The sequence below is a fragment of the Seriola aureovittata genome, chromosome 16 (assembly GCF_021018895.1).
Source record: "Seriola aureovittata isolate HTS-2021-v1 ecotype China chromosome 16, ASM2101889v1, whole genome shotgun sequence".
NCBI classification, from domain to species: Eukaryota; Metazoa; Chordata; class Actinopteri; order Carangiformes; family Carangidae; genus Seriola; species Seriola aureovittata.
In genome coordinates this window covers 17,889,295-17,910,701 of record NC_079379.1, presented here as the reverse complement: position 1 = coordinate 17,910,701, position 21,407 = coordinate 17,889,295, and the positions used below count along the sequence as shown (strand labels likewise).

General features: G+C 41.6%; 1 protein-coding gene across 2 annotated transcripts in view; it reads right to left on the bottom strand.

Moving 5' to 3' along the window:
* The window catches only part of rims3 (regulating synaptic membrane exocytosis 3), a 38,010-nt gene that overhangs the window by 6,401 nt on the left and 10,202 nt on the right, over positions 1-21,407 (bottom strand). For both annotated transcript variants that reach the window (XM_056399356.1, XM_056399357.1), the window contains exons 2-6: positions 18,027-18,352; positions 1,590-1,731; positions 1,399-1,511; positions 675-776; positions 433-572 (exon numbers count right to left, since the gene is read on the bottom strand). In XM_056399356.1, the coding sequence (XP_056255331.1) occupies positions 433-572; positions 675-776; positions 1,399-1,511; positions 1,590-1,731; positions 18,027-18,291 (762 nt within the window). In that variant the 5' untranslated portion in view covers positions 18,292-18,352. The remainder of the gene's footprint in view (positions 1-432; positions 573-674; positions 777-1,398; positions 1,512-1,589; positions 1,732-18,026; positions 18,353-21,407) is intronic.

Below are 21,407 nucleotides of genomic sequence, written 5' to 3'. Positions count from 1 at the left end.
TTCTGCAAAGCATCAAAACTTTCTAACAAAAAAAAAACTGCAGATCATTCCTTCACCCTGAAAATATGTAAAATCACTGATTAAACTTGTGATCTTAACACTATAAATGGACCTTTCATTATAAAGGGAATTTTACTTGTTGTCACTTCCTCAATAAATCTTCTAGTGATATGGTCAATGTCTTGAATAAGGCACCTTGCTACAGAAAACATTACTAGATTAAAGAAAATTCTTCAACCAAGTCTGCTTGCTCTGACAGGAAATTAAATTCTCTCCCCAGTGTTGCAAGGAGATCTTCTGACAAATATTTTAATCCAAAATAAGGACGGAGAATTCAAAAAGTTGTGTTGTGTATTGGGTGTGGGAATTAACTCAAAGCAAAAAGAAAATGATAAAAGGTAGAAAAGAAGAAAAAGTCCAGGTCTCGCTTACCTGTAGGACTTTGCCCTGAGGACTCTCATCAAACAACAGAGCCTGCTGGTAGGTGGGGTCCAGAGTCTTCTTCACTACTTTGGTTTTCTTCTTGGACAAGCACACTCCATTCTCCAGGACATACACCTTTACGTAGGTCGCTGTAGACCCAACACACATGAACAAAAAACAGTACAGTGAAGCTGCTACATCAGCGTCAAAGTCAGTGAAATTTCCCAGCACATGAAGTCAGTTCAAAGTACCTGGTATGTTCTTGGAGCCCGGTTTGGGGATCAACCCTCTGGCCTGGTTGACCTCCACCTCCAGCTGCCCTCCTCTGTCCACCATGCCTACATGGACATCCCCTGTGGAGGGAGAACACACCTTCTCTAACAATCCTATAATAACCTTAATAATCAGAAAAAAAGAAGCAAAACGTTGTTTGCAGTTGAGCTTTGTGGCGTTCGGTTATGTTGTAGTTGCAAATATCTAACAGCAGGGGGCGACGCAGAGCTGTCAGTCTGTCATCACGATCAGGAATGGTGGAGCACACTGCTCTCTCCTCTGTTGTTTTCCACAAGCAGTGACCTTTGCATGAAAGATTTATATCTCATGCAAGAATAACTTCATTCGTGCTGAGTGAAAACACTAGTATTGTGTAGTATTTTTAGACACTGCTGTGCATCCAACAGTTTGTATGTTTGCATATGGCTGTATCTAATCGACGTATTCAGTCCAAAAACATTCACACACTCTGGTATTACAGATTTATTTATATAGAAGTGATTGTCTCATTGCTGATGAATGAAACTGATCATGGAGTAACGTGCTGTTTTGTCAATGTTAAATTGATGTTTCACACCTAAATGTTGCTCCTACATGAGAGCAAAGACAATTTGAAGCACATTCTAATCACAGGGTTTTGAATCACCAGAGCTAAACTGACTGACACGTAAAGTTGGATGGTGTATGTCACTCTTGGCTTACCCATGGGGGGTGTAGCTAGTGTTTGCCGGCCTACAATCTGAGCAGGGCCTAGTCCGTCCAGGAAATCACTGAACTGGCTCTCAGGCCCCAGGCGTGTGGTAGGGAAGACAAACCTGAGAGAGACAGAACAGAGCTAACGTTAGATGGATGGATACTGTGTATGGATGGATGACTTCCTGCTGGATACCCACGTTCCGTCGGAGCTGTTTGAGTTGGTGCTGCCGTCGGTTGAGTCCTTGCTGCCCTGCCGTGTCACTCGGTTCCTCATCTCCACGGCGATGCCAGTCTCTGTGCTCCGTCGGATGGTGCTGCGAAGTTTCTTTGTCCCGCCGTCTGGAAAACACAGAGGTCACAGCTCCTGCTTTAAGTGGCCTAAATTTCAGCAGGATAATCCACTAACGCATAATAATCACAGGAAGTCGTTGCGCTCTCGGATAAGGAAGTCAGGTATTATTACAGGGCCAGCACCAGGCACATATATGTGTTATGAAAAGATCTGAACCCCATCACATCTTTTTTTTCTGCAGATATTAATATTATGGTATACATTTCCTCAGGCAAAATCTATTTGTAACTGAAACTGACAGTGGATAGATGTTTCTGCAAAAATCTCTGTGAGATGGGCTTTACATCAGCTATCCAGGCTGTCTGCTTTTTTTCAAAACGACTCAATACACTGTTTGGTTTATTCACTTAAAAACTTGAAACTAGAAATGAGGAGGAATTTAGGTTAGCCTTGAGAACACCCATCTCACCACTCTTTGTTTTGAAGCGAGCTCACTCAGGCAAGAAGGCAATCTCACCTAATATCCACAGGGATGTCCCTGCACTATTGGAAAATCTCTCCACTTCGCAGGTTATTACTATATCGCATTTTAAACACTACAATGGCTGTTGCGGGTAGGGCTCGATGGGCTTTTAGGGGGACTTCTGAGCCTCACTTACGAGGTAGAAACATACACAAACTGGCGGCTTGAGGATTGTTGTGAGTGTCGGGGCAGAAAGAGAGTCAGGAGGCTGAGCTGGGAGGGGCAGGGGAGGGAGGTAGGCGAGGTATTTAGGCTTCACAACTCTGCTGACACAAGGAGAACAGAGTGAGCTGGAGAGCTGCTAACCCCAGAAGAAGCTTTCAGGACATCATCCCTTGTAATGACAGACTATCTTGACGTGCTGAGTTCAAAGTCGTAGGTGATTTGGGTTCAGCATGTGACATGTAAGGTTGTGCACTCACGCAGTTTTAGCAGTCAACCCTTCCCTTATCCCTCCTATCACTACCGTGCTCTCGTTTTTGTAACGCTATCTGTTCTCAGAGTGAAAAGAGGCAGCTCGTCAATGCAAGCTCACATCTTAGCAGAGCCTTTCAGGGGACTGCACATAGATATATACACAACCACTGACAAACACACAGACACACATATATACTAGAGCTGAAATGGTTAGTCAATTAATCGTTTAGCTAATCAATAGACCAATCGTTTCAGTAATTTTTCAAGCAGTAGTATCCTCTGGTTTCAGATTTTAAAATGTGAGGATTTGCTGCTTCTCTTTGTCACACACGCTGGTAAATTGAATCTCTTTCGGTTTTGCACTGGTGGTGAAAAACCCAAAGGAATCCGAAGACATCACCTTGGACTCAGACTTAGAAATTTCATTGACAAAACAGATTAATCAAGAAAATAATCCACAGATTAATAAACGAAATGAGTGCAAATAATCATTAGTTCCACGCCCATTATCAGTGCACACAGGAGTCATTAATTAGATCTACACCATATTACGTTGATTGAGTATTCTTAAGAGGATGCTAACGAGAGTTTACATTAAAACATTAAAGGCTGAGAACAAATAATAAAAGAATAACAGAAACACTTTAGTTCTCCCTGATGTCCACAACTGTAAACAATAAAACTTTACATTCTCAAAGCTATTTAACACAATAATCTGTAGAGACATGTCATGCTGACACTAGACAGCGCTGGTGTTTGTACATTCACACCTCCAAGCAACATTTACACTTTCATGCACAGTGTCTGCACGTAAGCAGTCTGGGCTACAGGGTGACAGTTCAGTCAGATGGGAGGATGAGAAAGCCTGTGTGTGCAGTTGTGTCAGCAAAGCTTGCTTTATATAAAGACCTCTACAAAGTGTCCAACTAATTTGTGGGACTTCCCTTTGACAGGAGCTTTCTAGGCAGTTTTCTGAATCCTGCAGTTGGGATTCTTAAAAATGTCTTAAACCTTTTACACACACCTGTAAGTTTTGTCCCTCACTGAACTTGTTAATGTGGAAGAAAATCACAGATTAACAAAGCGACATTGAGAGGCACAAACTGGTGAACTTCCTCTGTTTTAGTGCTGCATCTGTGCAGCTCATTATGGCTGCAGTCATGGTTGCTGTAGAAACTCATACATCTCTCCTCTATAGGAGCCCGGATAGTCGAATGGTGCAGTGAAGTCACCAGAGGAGACTTTTAACAAGCAGTCGCTCATAGTTGCTAGTTGAGCGCACACCCAGGTACAGCCGTCCCACTTCATTAGCCTGAGCAACTCCAAGCTCATTAAGCATCCTCACTGTGCCCCTCTCATCGCCATGACAACCACAGACACCCTGCATCACCACCATCACTATGGAGATAAGCAGACTGCAAACAAAGCCACATAATGAGACTTTGAGGGGCCTGAAAACAGGATATTTAACAAGAGGATGGAGTGTTACAGAAGAAGGAAGACAAGTAGATGTCAGTGTTAAGGAGAGGTGGGTGAAGAGAAAGATGAGAATGATGGGGTCCCATGGGCGCTGGAGATGAGGAGAGGGGTGCTGCCTTCTGCTGCCTTCTATTTATAATCCTGCAGTCAAGAATATGTGTGTGTGTGTGTGTGTGTGTGTGTGTGTGTGTGTGTGTGTGTGTGTGTGTGTGTGTGTGTGTGTGAGAGTGTACGCAGCATCACACCCAGACAAACTCCAGCTGCCATGACAACCCCCGCCCTCAGATCTGGACCCAGACAATGCCACCTGAGACAACTGGCGCCATGGCGACAGGCTCATCCCCCATCACTTAAAAAAAAAAAAATTAAATTTATTGAAGCAACATTTCACGGAAACTCCTGTACATCAGACGGAAATCTGGACTAACACTGCCACTGCTAACAGTAACTTGACCTGACAGGCCTGCTGTTCAAGAATATAGTGTTTACATTTATTATTTAAATATCATTAGGCTACAAGTGTGTATGATTTATGTATCATGGTGGTCAAATGTTTCTACGATGATGGTGAATCTGTCAAAACACTCTTGAGCGTGAGTTCATATACACAAGTGGGACACCTCCAGTATAAATCCATCTCTCAACTATCAAGTCGCTATTATTTTAACTTCATATCCACACTTGTTGCTCATGTGTCAGCCCGCCCCTCCCCTCTCATCAAAACAGCCCCCCACCCACCTCTCCCCACGGTGCGAAGCAGTGATCTCTTCCTTCCTATTTAATCCCCTCCTCCTCGCCTGCGCTTTCCCTACATTCGTTTCCATGGCAATGCCGTCTGCATTGCACCAAGAGCCCCGGCCGGCATGTTCGCTCATAAGCCTTTCCCCTCTCACTGTGTCTTTCTTCGCTCATATTGTCCTCTCCGCCAGTCTCATTCCTTAATCAGCCGGCACGTCTTTTTCTGCTCTCTCTCTCTTTAAATCAGATCTCCCAACACTCCTCTGTGTTTTATTGCTGCTCTTTATCTTCAGCTCTTTGTTTGCTTGCTATCTCTTTCTTATCTATTCCCTTCTTCTATACACACACACAAACTCCCTAAGCACTGATACCTTTTTTTCTGTTTGCTTTGACTGCCTTTCCAAATCAGCCTCACTTTCATTTCATCCTCTCTGGTAGTTCTCTAGTTCTTTATCTCACAACTCCCATCTCTTTTCCAGGTCCATCCCATCTAAATTATTTAGGGTATTTCTCCCCTCTCTCTCTCTCTCTCTCTCTCTCTCTCTCTCTCAATCTCGCTCTCTCTATCTCGCTCTCTCTCTGCTGAATTAACTTTTGTTATACAGTGGTAACATCAAACACACACGTCCTGGAAGAAGTAATTAGAGGTAGCCTGACATATATGCCATTTGAGCAGCTAAAATAACAGCATTACATAAGCTGTTGTGCTTCACTGTGCTACAGGAGAGGGTTTCTTGTTAAAGTGACTCCTGTTGGCTTCACTATGATGAGTAATACTTTGTCCCTGAAGATACACTCATGAAAGCAAGGAGGAAAGCAATCACACACTCAAAACTTTCTTTTTTTGCGTGTAAAAACCATGGTATTCACTGGAGCTACTTATGCAAGCCACATGTTTGATAATCATGATAAGGCCAGATCCAGTCACGGGGAAGAAGATTAGGATGGAAGAGAGAGAGAGAGAGAGAGAGAATGAAGTGGTGGGGATGGAAAGAATTAATAGCTTGAGCAGAGAGAATTAATAGCAGAGAGGGAAATAAAGAAAGGTGGGATTACAGAAAACGCCAACAATGCAGAAAAGAGCCACACACTGTGACTGCACGCACACTCACACATAAAGTATAGCTTTGTGTGTGTGTGTGCTCAGTAGATCATTAAAGCTGCTCTGACATTTGGAGAGAACACTGATGAAGCCTTTCTCATTATATGCTGTAATACACAATGCTGTTTTTAGACTCCCTGGCTGCGCTGACATGCCTATTGGATGCACCGGTGACGGCAACGATCTACCATGCATAGCAACAGTAACCAAGCATGGGTGTTGGAGATGAAAGATCTGTTGTGGTATCTTCACCGCCGGACCCCTGCTAAATTTGGACAAAAGGAAGATTCAAGGTAGACGCTTAAGTAAGACAAGAGATTATATATATAAAATCTGTGATTCAGAGCCATAATCATGTATCATACAGTTATGTAAGACTGATTCAGTGGTTAACACAGTGTATATATAGTATAGACAGATATAAACTATGATTATCTTACAAAGTATATAACCTTAAACAGTTTACATTACTTTCTATGGCAGGCTCTTGGAATTTCAAACAAAAGCAATAATATCAGAATAAACTCTATTCTGCAAATTCAAAACTTATGTAGAAGGAGTTTAATGGTTTTACCCTCCGGGACATCCTTGCTTAAAATACAATATAACCCTGTAAACACATTCATTATGTTTGAGAAATCAGCTCATTGTTCTAGTGCTTTGCTAAAGGGTACATCAACAGCCTGAGGAGACCCCTGCATAGTACCACAGTAAAAAGTAATGGCAACAATTCAGCTAGAAGGATAAAAAGGCCAAAAAGGCCTTGAAAACTTTTCTCAGTTGGCTTCTCACTATGTACGATGGTGTTCTACAAAAACACAATATTTTTGACCAAAGTTAGAAAAGGTTTGGTTCTTTCACGAGGAGATTTCTGTATTCCTGTTTTTTTTTTTTTACTGTGATCTTCTCACTAATTTGAAGTTGACGGGGCTTAACTGAGAAAAAGTGATGAATCTGATGAAAAAGTGATAATGGATTTAGCAACATTCGAATCAGAATCTGACGACCAAACTACACACACACAGTCAAGTGTTAAAAGGAATAGTTCAAGATTTTGGGAATTATTTGTTTTCTTGCTGAAGGTTGGATGAACGTTTTAATCAGGGAACTTAAGAGGTGCTGGTGTGCAGATTTTAATACTTTCAGAAGGAGCCAGGCTAGCTGTTTGCTCCCGTTACCAGTCCTTATGCTAAGCTACGTTAGCTACATATTTACCGAGAGTGGTATAGATATTCTCATCTAACTTTCAGATAGAAACTGAATAAGAATATTCCCCAAAATGTCAAACTGTTCCTTTAAAGACACATCAACAGCGTGAGGAGAATCATTGTAGCATAAAATGGTCAGGAAGTTTGGTTGATGAACATGGCTTCTGAATCTCGGTGTGTCGATTTAGTTGTATTTATGTCTGGATGAGTGTGTGTTTGTGCTGTTCCTAAAACCATTTTCACTATAATTCAACCATTATGAGACTCTGCCAGCAGTCCAATTTTCTAAACCAGTTACTTAACAATAAGAGGGCGTGCAAAAACAAATAAATGTAGCGCAGAGCTAAGTGTAGCCTCGTATGCCAAGAGTTATTCTGTCTTTAATGATAATGCATGGGAGTTAAACAAAACTAATCTCCTGTGTTTTGTTTGAGTGTGTGTGTGTGTGTGTGTGAGAATCACATTAACAGCTCAGGCATAAGCCAGGGAGTGGTCAGTTTGAGGCGATTAGCCTTTCACAGCATCATGTTGCATAGGAAATGATTTCTTGAAATCTAAAAGCTTCATGTATGGCAGGAAGTCTGTCAGTGAGTTAATATGCCACACAGGCTTCTGTCTCGTGACAATTAATTACAATGAGGAAAACAGTAATCCAATTCAGATGTAATTTCCTCTTTATTACTCAACTCTGTAGCTGATTGCCAAATGATGCAAGATGGCCAAACAATTTATAGGGAAGAAGGAGATGAGAAGAACAGATGACTTCAGATGACCAGAAACGAACAAAATTTTTATACATTTCACAAAACTTTCAAATGCATTAAGCACCGAACGTAGTTTTCCACTAACATACCCAGTGAGACAAAGAGAGTACAGGATAATATCTGCTAAATTAAAAATAAAGGTTAATCTTAACAAGATCTCGCATCATGAATTAAATCGAAATTCTGCCAGTGGGATGAGATATTTCCATTTCCGTCTGATCTAATTTAACTGCTCCAACACTTCCCTTTTGTGTGAAGAAAATTACGCTGAGGTCAAGAAAATTCCCCCGGATGAATTCACTTACATTGCGCTGAAAAGAAATTATATCACCATCATCTTGGCAGATTTGCTCTGATTTGTGAGAAAATAACATTTAGTGGTGTCAAAATTAAACAAGATTCAAGTAAAGCAGCTTCCCTGTGCCATGAAACTGATTTAGAAATCAACTGCATGTTCGCATTGTCTGAGAGGCAACTATAAGTGTGTGTGTGTGTCCACCTTTTCTTTCACAGCGTCGTACAGCAGACAGCAGCATACCTGTGTACATTCGGTGCAAGTATGTGTTTACAGCACTCTATGTCGAGATGAGTGGTGATGACACCCTAATCATAGGTCTATTACACACAGACGTTCATACACGTACACAACACAGTGACTCACCACACACACTCTTGAGCTCGGTGACACACACTGCAACTTACTGCCCGTTTAAGCCTTGCTGGGGTGCCACTGAGTGCTCTTGCTCATTTTCGACCCAGGTTGCTAAATCTGAGAGCTCTTAATCTATTAGAGCAGGTTGCCAAATCAGCTAACAGCCTCCAGTATATATAGGAAATAACACCTCAGCTCGATCTGCTCTGTGAAAACACTGATATGCCATTTAATACAATAATACAATACAATTCAACAACTTGTTGTTGCATCTTGTTGCGCTTTAAGTCATTTTTTTCTTACCTCTAAACTCACTAGCTAACGTGTTAAATATACATTTTGACATTTGTGCAAGAACCAAAGTGTGAAAACATCAACCTGCGGTGAGACTTATGCGGAAGATTATATTTCTTGGTCAGGGTGCAATGAAAGCCTGGTCACACCAGAAATACTTCAACAGAAAATGGCAAATAAAAGTGGATGGTGCAATTGAGCTAATACGCTACGATAGCCTACTCCATTTTGGACTCTCCGGGTCTCAGGTCTGTCGAAGCTCAGCACTGTGAAGGCTCGCTACTTGTCAATGGCACAAATTTTTTGTTCAAAGTTCACCAAAGTTAATTACCAAAAAATAGTCAGCGGCAATTCTATTGAAATATTGCGATGAAATATCGCCATCTTAAATGCTAGTGTGACCAGGCAACCTTACAATGGAAACCACTGGCGCTGGTTGGTGGATTTTGTTACCTTTGAACAGAGCCGAGCTAGACGTATCTCCCTTCTTCCAGTCTGATTGTGGCTTCATATTTACCATAGAGACAAGAGTGGTATTGATCTTCTTGACTCTCAGCAAGAAAGAAAATAAGCGTATTTTCCAAAATGTCGAGCTATGCCTTTGAATATAAAGGCTGCATTAGATTCTAGGTGTAGTGCTTTAAATCTCAGATAAGTTCACACCTGGTTGAGAGGCATTGTTTTATATGCAGAAGCTACACATATATACATACACAATAGTAGGTATACAGGCACAAAGAAAGACAGATTCCCATTCGAATGGTTCACCAATCTGTCTTGCTAAGAATAGAGCACTGAGCATGGAGAAATCTGTGGGCGAGATTGAGAAAACATGATAGAAGCTCTGGGTGAAAGTGAGAGCTAAAGAAATGGAGATGAAGGGAGGAGAGATAAAGGAGAGGGAAAATTAAGATGTCAGTGAGCTGGGAGAGACACAAAGAGCGCGATGAGGGAGTATGGCAAGTGCAGAGATAAGAAACAGAGACGGAGAGAAAAGTGATCGCCGGTCAGCTTAGCTGGTGTTTGGTAGCCTCTAAAAGCACCAGTGGGGAAGAGAAAGCTTTTAGAGACATGAGTAAGGTTTCAGTTTGTATCTGTCAGGAGAGCCAGTGACTCAATACACTTCAAAAGAAAAATGCGGTGGTGGAGCAGGAGGTGAGGTGAGGGAGACAACAGAGCAGCGGTCTCACCTGAAATAGCAGCTCGAAAGACACAAGGAGGATTTTTTGATTAGTCACAGTGGATATGAATAGCCATCATGTGTAGTCATGCAGTAAAATAGCTATTGTTATGAAAGGGCAGCTCAAGTGTTACCATAGTTCAGATGCTGCAGAGATTCAACAGCTCCCACTGTTACTATTCTAGCAATTCATAGCTTTTCTATCCGCTATTGCTCATTTTTTTTCACAGGTTTTTTCTGAGCTGTCTTGATGTGTAAGAATTTCTCTTGAGGGGTGAGTTTTCCCTCGAAGGATCCGATCACCGTAAGCTTTCCAAAATGTCTCTGCCAAAATTCCTTAAGTGTGTTTCCTAGCTGTGACTCAGAAACAGAGCTAGAAGTAGGGCATGAGTGAGTCACCCCAAAAACACCCTGAGTACTAAAATGCCAGGACTACTCTCTGGTATACTTTAAGACAGTGTAAAACACATGTAGAGGCCGACTCCTTTAAACAGTGGACATACTAGTCTGTGACCTTTTATTGTGTTGGGCGTTTTTCTCCAGCCAAAACATCCACAATGACTTTACTTTTCCTCAAAATGATGAAATCAGTCTATCATTATGAGGAGAATTGCAACCAGAGCAGGTCATAGTCTTGACTAAACATACAAAACATGATACACAATTGCCATAATAGCGAAGAAGAAGAATAAGAGACTGGAATTAAAAAATTGTCTTGGAAAAAAACTTTTCAGTTATTGTATACAAACAAATTCAAACAAAAGGCGGATCTGTACACACAGTATGAAACTGTAGTACTGTTTGGAGCATTGTGTTTGAGTTGGTGGTGGACTGTGTCTAGAACCGATAACCCAGCACGTTTGACTTATTTTGGGATAGAAACAAACACTAAGAAAATGTTATTCATAGCTATCTCCCCTCTGCATCACATCAGCCTGTCCCGCAGAGCTATCTCGATGTGGGGGAGCACATGTCCCCATTGCATGTATTCATAAAACTAAAATGACTTTTTATGTACACTGTAGTACAGGCTAACTGATTGAAGTAAAGCTTTAGCCAAACATTGTCCTGTCAACAGTCAAAGATATACAGCATCAGCACTGCTCTTTTTCATTAGTAGTTACAGGAACTGCCCGCTAACACTTGCTAAAGAAACAGCAGTCGTATAAGCTTCACACTAACAAGGACTGCTAGCTGGATGTTGTGGGTGCAATTTGCTCCAACATTAGCTAACAAACAGAACGCTAACAGATATTTTAACGGCGCATTGCTAACAGAAGCAGTGGTTAACATACTTTTTATTAACTAAAATTTACTACGAAAATTTCAAAAACATAAGCCAGAGAACCAAACCAGCACCAAACCAAGTCGCATCACACTCATACATTGTTCGAGTAGGTTACACTGACTGACCCTCATCCACAATAATGAGATAATAGTGAGATAAATACCAATTAAATTTGCTCTGCACAGAGTTACAAAGCTTGCAAAGTTTTTAATTTTGGCATAACAAAACAACTAAATAAAAATGCATAGCACTGTACAGTAGTTTGTGCCACAGAATCACAGGGTTTTTTGTTTTTTTTTATAGCTTTTTATAGGCGAGGTGAATGAAACAGAAACACCTGGGTTAATCTGTTGCAAGACAAACAGAAGAGTGGAAAATGGGTGTAACATTACTCACAATGCTGAAAGCCCGTGCACGTATCTTCACTCCTAGGTTGGAGCTAGAGTTACTGTCAGCCAACTCAAAGTAATTTGTGTACAATAGTACAACACAGAAATGTGGTTGCTATTGGTCTCAGAACAAAGTTGGAATCAATTTATTAAGCAAACTAACACTCTTCCTGTGTCAAACAGACATTCTTCCTCCTCTGTCTGTTTCTTTTCTGTGTCTCTGGTGTACTTCCAGCAGTAGCTACAGCATCACAGAAATAAACACGCAGAAAGAAGAAAGATTTAAATAAAGAATATTTGAAGGAACTGAAAAGCAAGGTCGAGAAAAGAAGAGGATGGGTGTTGAGTGGGTTGAGAGAGCTAAATGGAGCAGAAAAGAGTGAGGTGATTGAGTGTGAATGTGCACCAGCCAAACACACCTAACATGCACGCGCGTGCGTACGTACACACACACACACACACACACACACACACACACACACACACACACACACACACACACACACACACACACACACACACACACACACACACACTTTATACTGTATATATAAGCTGGAGGAGCTGAAGCCTTTCACTGGGACGCTCACCAAAAACAGACACACATCCATGCCTGGTTTCCTTTAATCTAACTCTCCTGGTGCACTGCATCTCATCAGTGGCGCTTGTTTCTCTGCAAGCCACGTCCCTCCATGCAGACTGACAGTGTACTGGGAGCTGCTCTGCTAGCTCTGTTTTCACAGTCGTGGATAAACCTGCTCAGGAGCTAAGACAGTGTTCAGCGGAGGAGTGAGTCACCCATTAAACCTGGGAAACTGCTTGTGTGTGTGGTGTGTGTGTGTGTGTGTGTGTGTGTGTGTGTTTTCTCCACACTGGTACTAATAATAGCAGGTAATAAATAGAACACAGACAGAACCAAAATGCCATCCCCAACACTCGCCTGTTACAAAACTAAGAATAATGAGACAATGACAGTGGGAGTTAGGGCTATGAATGGAAAACCGAGAAGCATTATAAAAGAAAAACATAGATTATATCTAGGAACGCATGGAAATAGCCTATATCAAGGATCTAGAGGGATTTAGACATGGACAAACACCTTATATGACAAGGTTTTGTACTAGATTGTTACCACCTGAAGGAACTTCTCTAACCGTATCCTCTCTGCTGTCTGTATTTTATTGGTGTTCTACATCTCTATTTTGTTACATCTCCAACGTTAACGCCTTTATTCACATGGTTATCTTTGGCAAATAAGTGCAGAGACAGGTCAGCTGGATATTAATCTGGACTAGACATGTCACAATATTTTGCAGCGCTGTGGAACACTATAAAAAGTGGATCTGAGCTATAAAGTGGACACCAGAGGGCACAATTAGATGGCATCATTAACACTTAGAACTGTCAGAGGTCTCAGCTGCTGTTGACAAGGCTACCGTCTTTAAAATGTCCTTGTCCTATTTTAGACATAGAATCATCCACTCTCATTACTCATTTCGCATTCTGCACTCAAAACAATTTTGGACAGTGATTCTTTGCTTTCATTAAAGCTTGTGTGTCTGAAAAATCTTGAGAGCTATTCCAGCAGGTTAAAGCTGGATTGGTCTCAGGTAAAGTGCCTGACGACAGACAGCACACCGGCCCTTCCAGGTCAGGGGGATGGGTGTGGCCCTAACACCATCACGCCTTAATGATGTTTCTGTTTTGGAAACTACGAGGAGCTGCCATCAGTAGATTCTTGTCATGCAGGAGAAGTCTCAAGTGACTGTATGACCACCGCTGGTGAAAGCCTGATGGAAGCCAGGGGCACACAAAGAATTCACCCTAAACATACAAAGTGAGTGATAGTTTGTTTTCATTCCATCCTTGTTACAAATACTGTATCAAACCATGAACCCTGCGGTGTTTATCGTACAAAATGCTGTGAGCAGATTGTGTTGTTACACCCCTAATGATGACTACTGTAAAAGGCAAGATCACTGAACAGTAATCAAGCCAAAGTTCCCAAAAGTCCTAAGCCCACTAAGACCCTCAGATGACATAGGCTTTTATAATTTTGAAGAGATAACAGCTGCACTTTGAAATACAAAACAGCAGTTCTCATTTTCAAATAGTCTAAACATCTATTTTCCAGGAAACACTGACCATCGGCCGTTTTTTTATTTGGAAATGATGTTATTTTAAAAAATAACAACCAATTCTTGCTTGGACACATCTACAAGAACATTACCTGGCTTGCATAAGATCTTACATGGACAGATTCTGCCGATAGTTAACTAGAAAAGAATTGACTAGATCCAATTCACAAAATGGAGCACGGCTAGAACATACCCTGCAGAAACTCTGACATAATAACAACACCATAACCACATTACCTCCTAATAGTGCTTTAATGGTGAGACGCTGACATATTCTCCTGCTGTCTCCGTTCACTTTGTCTTTTTTTTTTTTTTTTTTTTACATCTTTGTGTCCCTATCACCCACCTCAGTGCCAAGTCACTTCCTCTGTGACCACCTTTCATTCTGTTTCGTCCTTGCCCGTACATTTTATTATTTCGAGTAGAGAAAAAAAAAACAGTAGAAACAGATTTTACTTACTAAATATAACAGTGCTTAAGTTTTTGATATTAAAAGTTCTAAAATGTCAATCAATAGATGATACGTTTGCCTTGGTTTTCCTTTCTAATTTCCATTTCTTTTTGCCATTCCTGCACCCAAAGCCCCAAATTTACTTCCCCTACACATTCCCTCTTCTCTGGGGACCAATTCAACCTGTGGCTTGTTGGATATTAGGTGACCAACCAAGTGAAGCAGGGGGCCAGCACCTGGGCCGACCCACCCCATCAGCCAATCAATGCATTTGTCACTGGGAACATGGAGCACTGACAGCTGGCCCGATTAGGTGATTAATGAACGGCAGGAAGGAGCAAAGAGACGACCTTAATCGAACTTGACCAAGCAGTGAGGAATGTTTGCCTGTCACTCTGCCCATCTGTCTGTGTGACCTTCTGTCAGTCTGTCCGTCAGTGTCAGTCACCTGTCTAATTATATGCACCCCATTTCTTGCCTCTAGCTGGTGTAAATTATGAGGTATTGAAAACAACAGATTAGGGCAGCCCAATTATGTCTCACTGGGTCACTGAGTAAACAACCTTGTTTGTCTCCAGGAGAAAAGCTAAAAGCTGGTTTACTGGTCAGTAAACAGTTAATAAACTGTTAATGCTAACGCTGGCTATGTAGCAAAAACAAAACTTAAAAAAAAAATTGTTCCTTTAATTATGTGCTGTGTCCATGCTTTGTAAGAAACCACTGTTAATAAGTGCTAAGAATGCATTTTAGAAAGATTGGATGGTGGCTACCACTGCCCTCACATTAAAATGTATACATTTATTATGAGGCACATGCAAGGCATAATGAGCAGCAGTGGCTTAACTCATCAAAATTAGCTCATGGCATTAAATATATGGAGCAGAATTGAAAACATTAGATTGATACTGTTGATACTACAAGGTTGATACCGAGCTGTTCAGTTTTGTTTCATTCTCAAGCTCAGTTCATCAGAGGCAGTTGTGCATCACATAACCTGTTGTGACCAAGAGGAAACTATCATGTAGGTGGAGCTGAAAATGGTGCTGCTATAGTAAGGAGAGATGCGGTATGGATGGAAGAAGAAGAAGAAGCAGTGCATGATACTGTGTTTTTGTTCCAGGCGCGATGTGTTCCTCTGGCAGCTGAGAACATCTAAATTTAGACACACCCCTCGTCTCCCCTTCCTCTTCTCTACATCCTCAGCCCCTCCTAGCCTCCCTCATCCACACTTTCTCCTCCATTGTGCTCTCCTCATCACCACATACGCAGAGACATGAAAGCCCCTGTGGTGAAAGTATCGACAGCTCAGCCTGTGTCAGACAAGTGTCAGCTGTGCCTGAGCGCGCTGAGCTCTTTCTGTGTGTGTGTACTGATGGATGCCAAAAACAGGTAATGATACAGGATAATGATCCAGGATTTAGGAGATTGTGTGTGCAGGTGAAGGACTATGTGTGTCCCTGTGTACATTGCCTATTAGCTATATGGTGACCACGTCAGAGCTGGCATGAGAACATGTATGAAATAAACTCACACTTTCATTATCATTTTTTTTTTTTTTTTATGTGATGCCTTCATCCATTTTCCTCCAAAACAGTCACTTTCTACTCACTTATCTTTGATGACATCAATTCACAGATGTCATTGCTGAGGGTAAGAGACTAAAGCAAACCTGTCTGGTCTTGTTATATCTACTTCATACAGTCACAGTCCGATAAAGAACCAAGGGGATTGAAATTATGTTGAAAATTCATTTCAGTGAGATGAAGACAGAGTTGCTTTGTGTGTAATTGTCTTTAGAGCAGAACAGATGAGGATGGGCTACATCCTAGAACTAGGCCTGGTTGTGAACTATTTTCTTTTTTGGGGGGGGGGGGGGGGGGGGGTTGCAATGTCATTGTTATTATCCATCTTAAGCTAATTTAACTAACCCTCCTTTTACCGCAGTTCGAAGTTCTGTCTTCCAGTATCGATACACAAGATGGTGGATGTTGTTTTGGTCTCAGTTTCAGAATCGTTACACCCCTAATATTTATTGTGTTAGTTTGTTGGATAGTAGCTATAATCCCTGCTATAATCCCTATAAACCCTGTCACACTGGACTGTGTATTTTTGTGTAATTTTGTGCTTTAATTAACGATTGTTTCATTCTCAATTATGAATTATGAAAAAATTATGAAAAACCTAAAGAAATTCAGTTTATTATCATAAATACATTTTTGGGATTTTTGTTAAACAAAAAAAAAATGTTCAAAGCTACATCGATAATCAATTTTTAAATAAAATAATGTTTATATACACCTCAAACTAAGAAACTGAAGAAGTATAATTCTAGTCTCAGTACAGAGAGATATGCTAATGGTAACAGTGTTACATACAATGATACATTTCAAAAGGTACTCAGCTCACCACACAAAGAAAAGCCTTGCAACAGAGCTCTTGCAATACAACTCAACATCTTCGCAGAATTAAGACACACATGCTGTTGAACCACAAAGTGCGCAGGGAAGCAGAAAGACACGTGCAGTCACGGACACACTGTTCTGAAAAGGTTGCAGTTCAGTGTACTGGAAGGAGAAACAGAATGTGCTCAGAAGGATGTGGAGGGATGAACAACATGTTTCTTCGGCAGACAGAAGAAGAATGGAGAAAATATTCACTGCATTGAAATGAGTTGCATCCTCTGGCCCTCCTGGCCCTGCCTCTCAGCCTTTACCAAGTCTCAGTGTGTGACATGTTTTTCCTATTACCCACTAGGAGAGAGTGGGTTTGTGTTTGCCACTGAGGCGCAAAGAGAGAAAGACTTTTGTTGCAGCTGCACAGTATCTGTAATTATGCCCTACAGGAGACTTATTAGAACATAACGCCACTATCATTGCCTTACAGCCACCGTGCATACTAGCTGCTACTGCAGAAAACCCACTTCAGAGTTCAGCACACAATGATGCTCAAAACGGTGCTGCAACCTTTTAAAAAGGACTCATTACAATGATAATACCACAAAAGGTAAAGCCACTGAGAGCTTGTTGAATAACATATTATAGTATTATAGGCATCAGAACTGAGGCAGCGCACTACCAAAAACCCTTTGGAGTGGATTATGCTAATGTTATTGTGCATACACTAAAACAATCACTGTTGTGTTAGATCAGTATTAGTATTGACTTTGACAATTTAACTGCAGCGGAAAAGCATTTAATAATTTTAAAAGGTACGTGGAATATTTTGTAATCTTAAAACTAAGCCAGGAGGATAAAGATGACTAAAGATCTTACCTATTAAAAAAATCTGTCTTCATTTGGAAATAAAATATGATTTGCAGCTTGAAATCTAAACCCAATTTGAAACAGATGATTGATATCCACAAACTTTAGAAACTAGGATTAAAGAAAGAAAAGCAAAGTGAGGCCAAGGAGAGAGAAGACAGAGGAAAAAGAGAAAGAGGACAAGGGAGAGGAAAACCGTGGAAGCTGAGAATGAGAAGAACGGAAGAGGGAGAAGGAACAAAGAGAGTTTGAAGTCTCATTGACCTAGCTGAAATGGTGACAACGGGGAAAAGGGAGAAAAGAAAAATATCTTGGGATAAAGAGAATTAGATGTAAGAAATTTGCATACAGAACTAATGAAAAGACAGAAATGAAATGAGAAGAAATACAGAAGAGTGGGAAAAAGTCTATTTCAGAGTTTGCATCCAACAAAAGCATTTCAAACTCGAAACTGACCTTGCTGGTTGAGTTGCTGCGTGCTCTTGCTCCACTGCGACAAACCCACAATGGCCACCATCTTGGCGCCCAGACTGGAGCGCCGCTTCTTGTTGCCAGCCAAAGATCCAGAGTCCGGGCCGCCGCTGCCAGGACTCTTTTCCAGGCTGTACATGGCCCCCGAGATGCTGGAGGAGCGCACCACGTTCCGGGCTGCTGCACTCAACCCGCTGAGGCCGCTCATCCCGCCCGGGCTGGGCACCTCCACAGAGCTGCTTAGCATCATGGTCCCGCTGGACAGGAGGGCCGATGGGCTGGGAGGGGAGGACCGGACAGTTGGACCGGGGCTGAGGAAAAAAGATGAGAGAGGACAAAAAAGGACGATAAAGTGAGGGTAGAAGTACAGACTGGAGGTTGAAGGTGGGAAGAACAGCTCAAATAAAAAGCGTGTCTGATGAAATATAGTATAATAGCTTGTCTTCCAGCTGCAGTAGCTCTCCAGGGCTGAAGGACACTGAGTTTAAATTTCAACCACAGTTTGGTTTTCAATTAAATTTTCCACTTATTGCAACGGCAGCAGAAATGACTTCCTACAATATAAAAGCCAAATAAAAAGTGAAAAGCTCTGAAAAAGTCTTTCTGATCTCCAATGGTTTTGCTAACTGAGAAAACAAAGAACATAAAGGTCAGCAAGCGAGGACAGTGCAGATGGCAGCACACTGTTCAAGTGAGTTAAGAAATATCTCCAGTCACACACACACACACACACACACACACACACACACACACACACACACGTCAGGGCTGGCCTGCTGTTGAGGGGTGACCCTGTCAGCTGGTATTTGTCTCGTGTATTGTTTTTTGGAATCTTATTTCATGTCTGACCTTAAACAGTGACAGATGATAAACTCTGCAGCTCAAATCATCACTGGTTGGCCGTATCCTCAGAGGATACCAGTGTGTGCGCATACACTTGCTGAACTTTGATAAAATTTGTAATATCAAACCGATGGACGCAGCAGTCTTTGCCCACGGAGGTTCAAACTGTCATTATAGGCCTCTCACAGCAGACAGTTTGACTTATCATAGAAGGAAAAGCACAGGTGTTCCTAAAAACTAAAAACAATAACAACAAATCAGTTCTATTCAGGGTGTCCTAGTAAGCCATGACAGCATGACAGTGAGCCAGCATGAGCAATACCAGCAGCCTGAAACCAAAGCTGCTAAACAGAATTCAGCCATTTTTAATTCTATCTATTTACACTGAGCTTTTCCTACAGTCAATAATGTGAAAATGTCTTCAGTAAAAAAAATGGCCTATTATTATTATTCAGCATCTCTTTCACAGCATATCTCTCTTCTCTTTCCACCTGCTTTCTCTCTTGGTTTATCCCCTGCTATCACTTTTTTTCTTTTTCCTCTCACCTTTTTACACAGAAAGTACAGCAATGCAGTCTTTTGCTGTCTCAGAACCTATTTAATAAGTGCCCTTTCTTTATGGCTAGTCCAACTCAGTTGGTAAACATGCTTCATCACCCTGACAACATCATATGCATGACCATTTCTATGCTAGAAACTCTGTGAGGTTGTATAGCAGTGATTTCAGCTAAATGCAAATGCTAGTCATGCTCACAATGACAATGCTAACATATTTAGCAGGTACAATGTTTACCATGTTCACCATCTTAGTTTAGCATGTTAGCATGCTAACGCTGCTAGTTAGCGTTAGCATGGGTACAGCTAACGCTGAGGGGAACGTTTTGCAAGTATCTGGTCATAAAACAAAGTACTGGATCAGTGAGATTCAACATCTGGGGACCATGAATCCCTACAAAATTTTATAGTAGTCCACCCAAAAGATATTTCAGTCTGGACCAATGTGCAGACCAAACAACTAGCAGCATCTGGCTAAAAGACATTAATTTTACAAACTGCACTCAGCCAGAGATCACAGGGAATGATGTACAAATTCATTATTCTACTAAAACACTCGCTGCCGTAGCTGGAAATCATAAATAATACATATAAAGTACAGTGAATTTGCCCTTAATACATGTTTAGAATTGAAAACTCAAACGTAAATGTACTGTGCCTCCAATGTCTCAGTAAACCACCATTATTGCCCTGCTTTGTGACATCAACATAACCACAATGCTTTAATGCTTAAAAAACTTTGCTGACCAGCACTTTTTGAAGCAATGCATTCAGTCTTACCACAATAACTGAGCTGCTATTGAAGAACTATGAACTGATGCAGCAAAAGGCAAATTCTGACATTTTGCAATGAAACTCATAATAATTGCCAAGGAGGAGGAGGGAACACTGCATGCTTTGTACAGAGCTTCTGCAGGGACATTCGTTATGACTGGAAAAGGGTGACTGAGTGCAAAGAAAGAAGGAGAGATAGGGAGGTAGGGCCTTGAAACCTGAAATTCAGGTGAGTGTATATGCCCTTATTTTCTTCCCCTCTCTTATTCCCGTTCCCTCTCTTCCCTCTGTTTTCTATTCCAGTCCATGTGCAGTCCTCTCTGGGTCTCTGGGGGGGGGGGGGGGGCTGAACGCACAGCAAGCAGAGCAAGCAGAGCAAGAGAAAATGAGGATAGGGGAGGGATAGTGAAGGCTGCAAGAGAAGGGAGATAAACAGAATAAAAATTTCTGCTTTCAGAGAGGCATGAGGACAGAGGAGAACAAGTGAGCGATGAGAATGGAGCAGAACGAGTGAGGGAGGAAAGAGGACAGGGGGAGAAATGTCAGAGGAGAGCATGCTTCATAATGAATGGACACAGAGAAAAATACTGCAGGAAGCTGGGGCCTGATCTGTGGGAATAATGGAGTGAAGGCAAGAGAAGGAGACGAATATGACACTGATAGTGACAACAACTGAGACATGCATCCATTTCTCTTTTCCTCTTAATGATGAGATCCCCTGTCTTTATGTGTGTGTGTGTGTGTGTGTGTGTGTGTGTGTGTGTGTGTGTGTGCACTGAACTGTGGGTGTGGATGAACTGAAGTGTACTATATATATGTTTCGGAGGAGACCCGGAGGAGAACTACACTGACAAGTGACATTGATAAGTGTACTGGTTTCATATCCGCAGAGCTAAAGTTTTATTGCTTAGTTGCGAGTTTGACATAGAGAGATTCATCCAGTTAAAGGAATAGTTCAACATTTTGTGAAATATGCTTACTTGCTTACTTATGCTATGAAGCTAGAGCCAATTAGAGACAGTTGAGCTCGACATAGGATAAAGGCTGGAAGCAGGGGCAAACAGCTAAACTGGCTCTGTCCATAACTATTAAAATCTGACTACCAGCCCCTCCGGAAGTCTCAGCTGGTTGCCTAGTAACCTCACTGCGAAAAGAGAAGACTTGTCCTGCACATAACCCCCCCCCCATAAAACC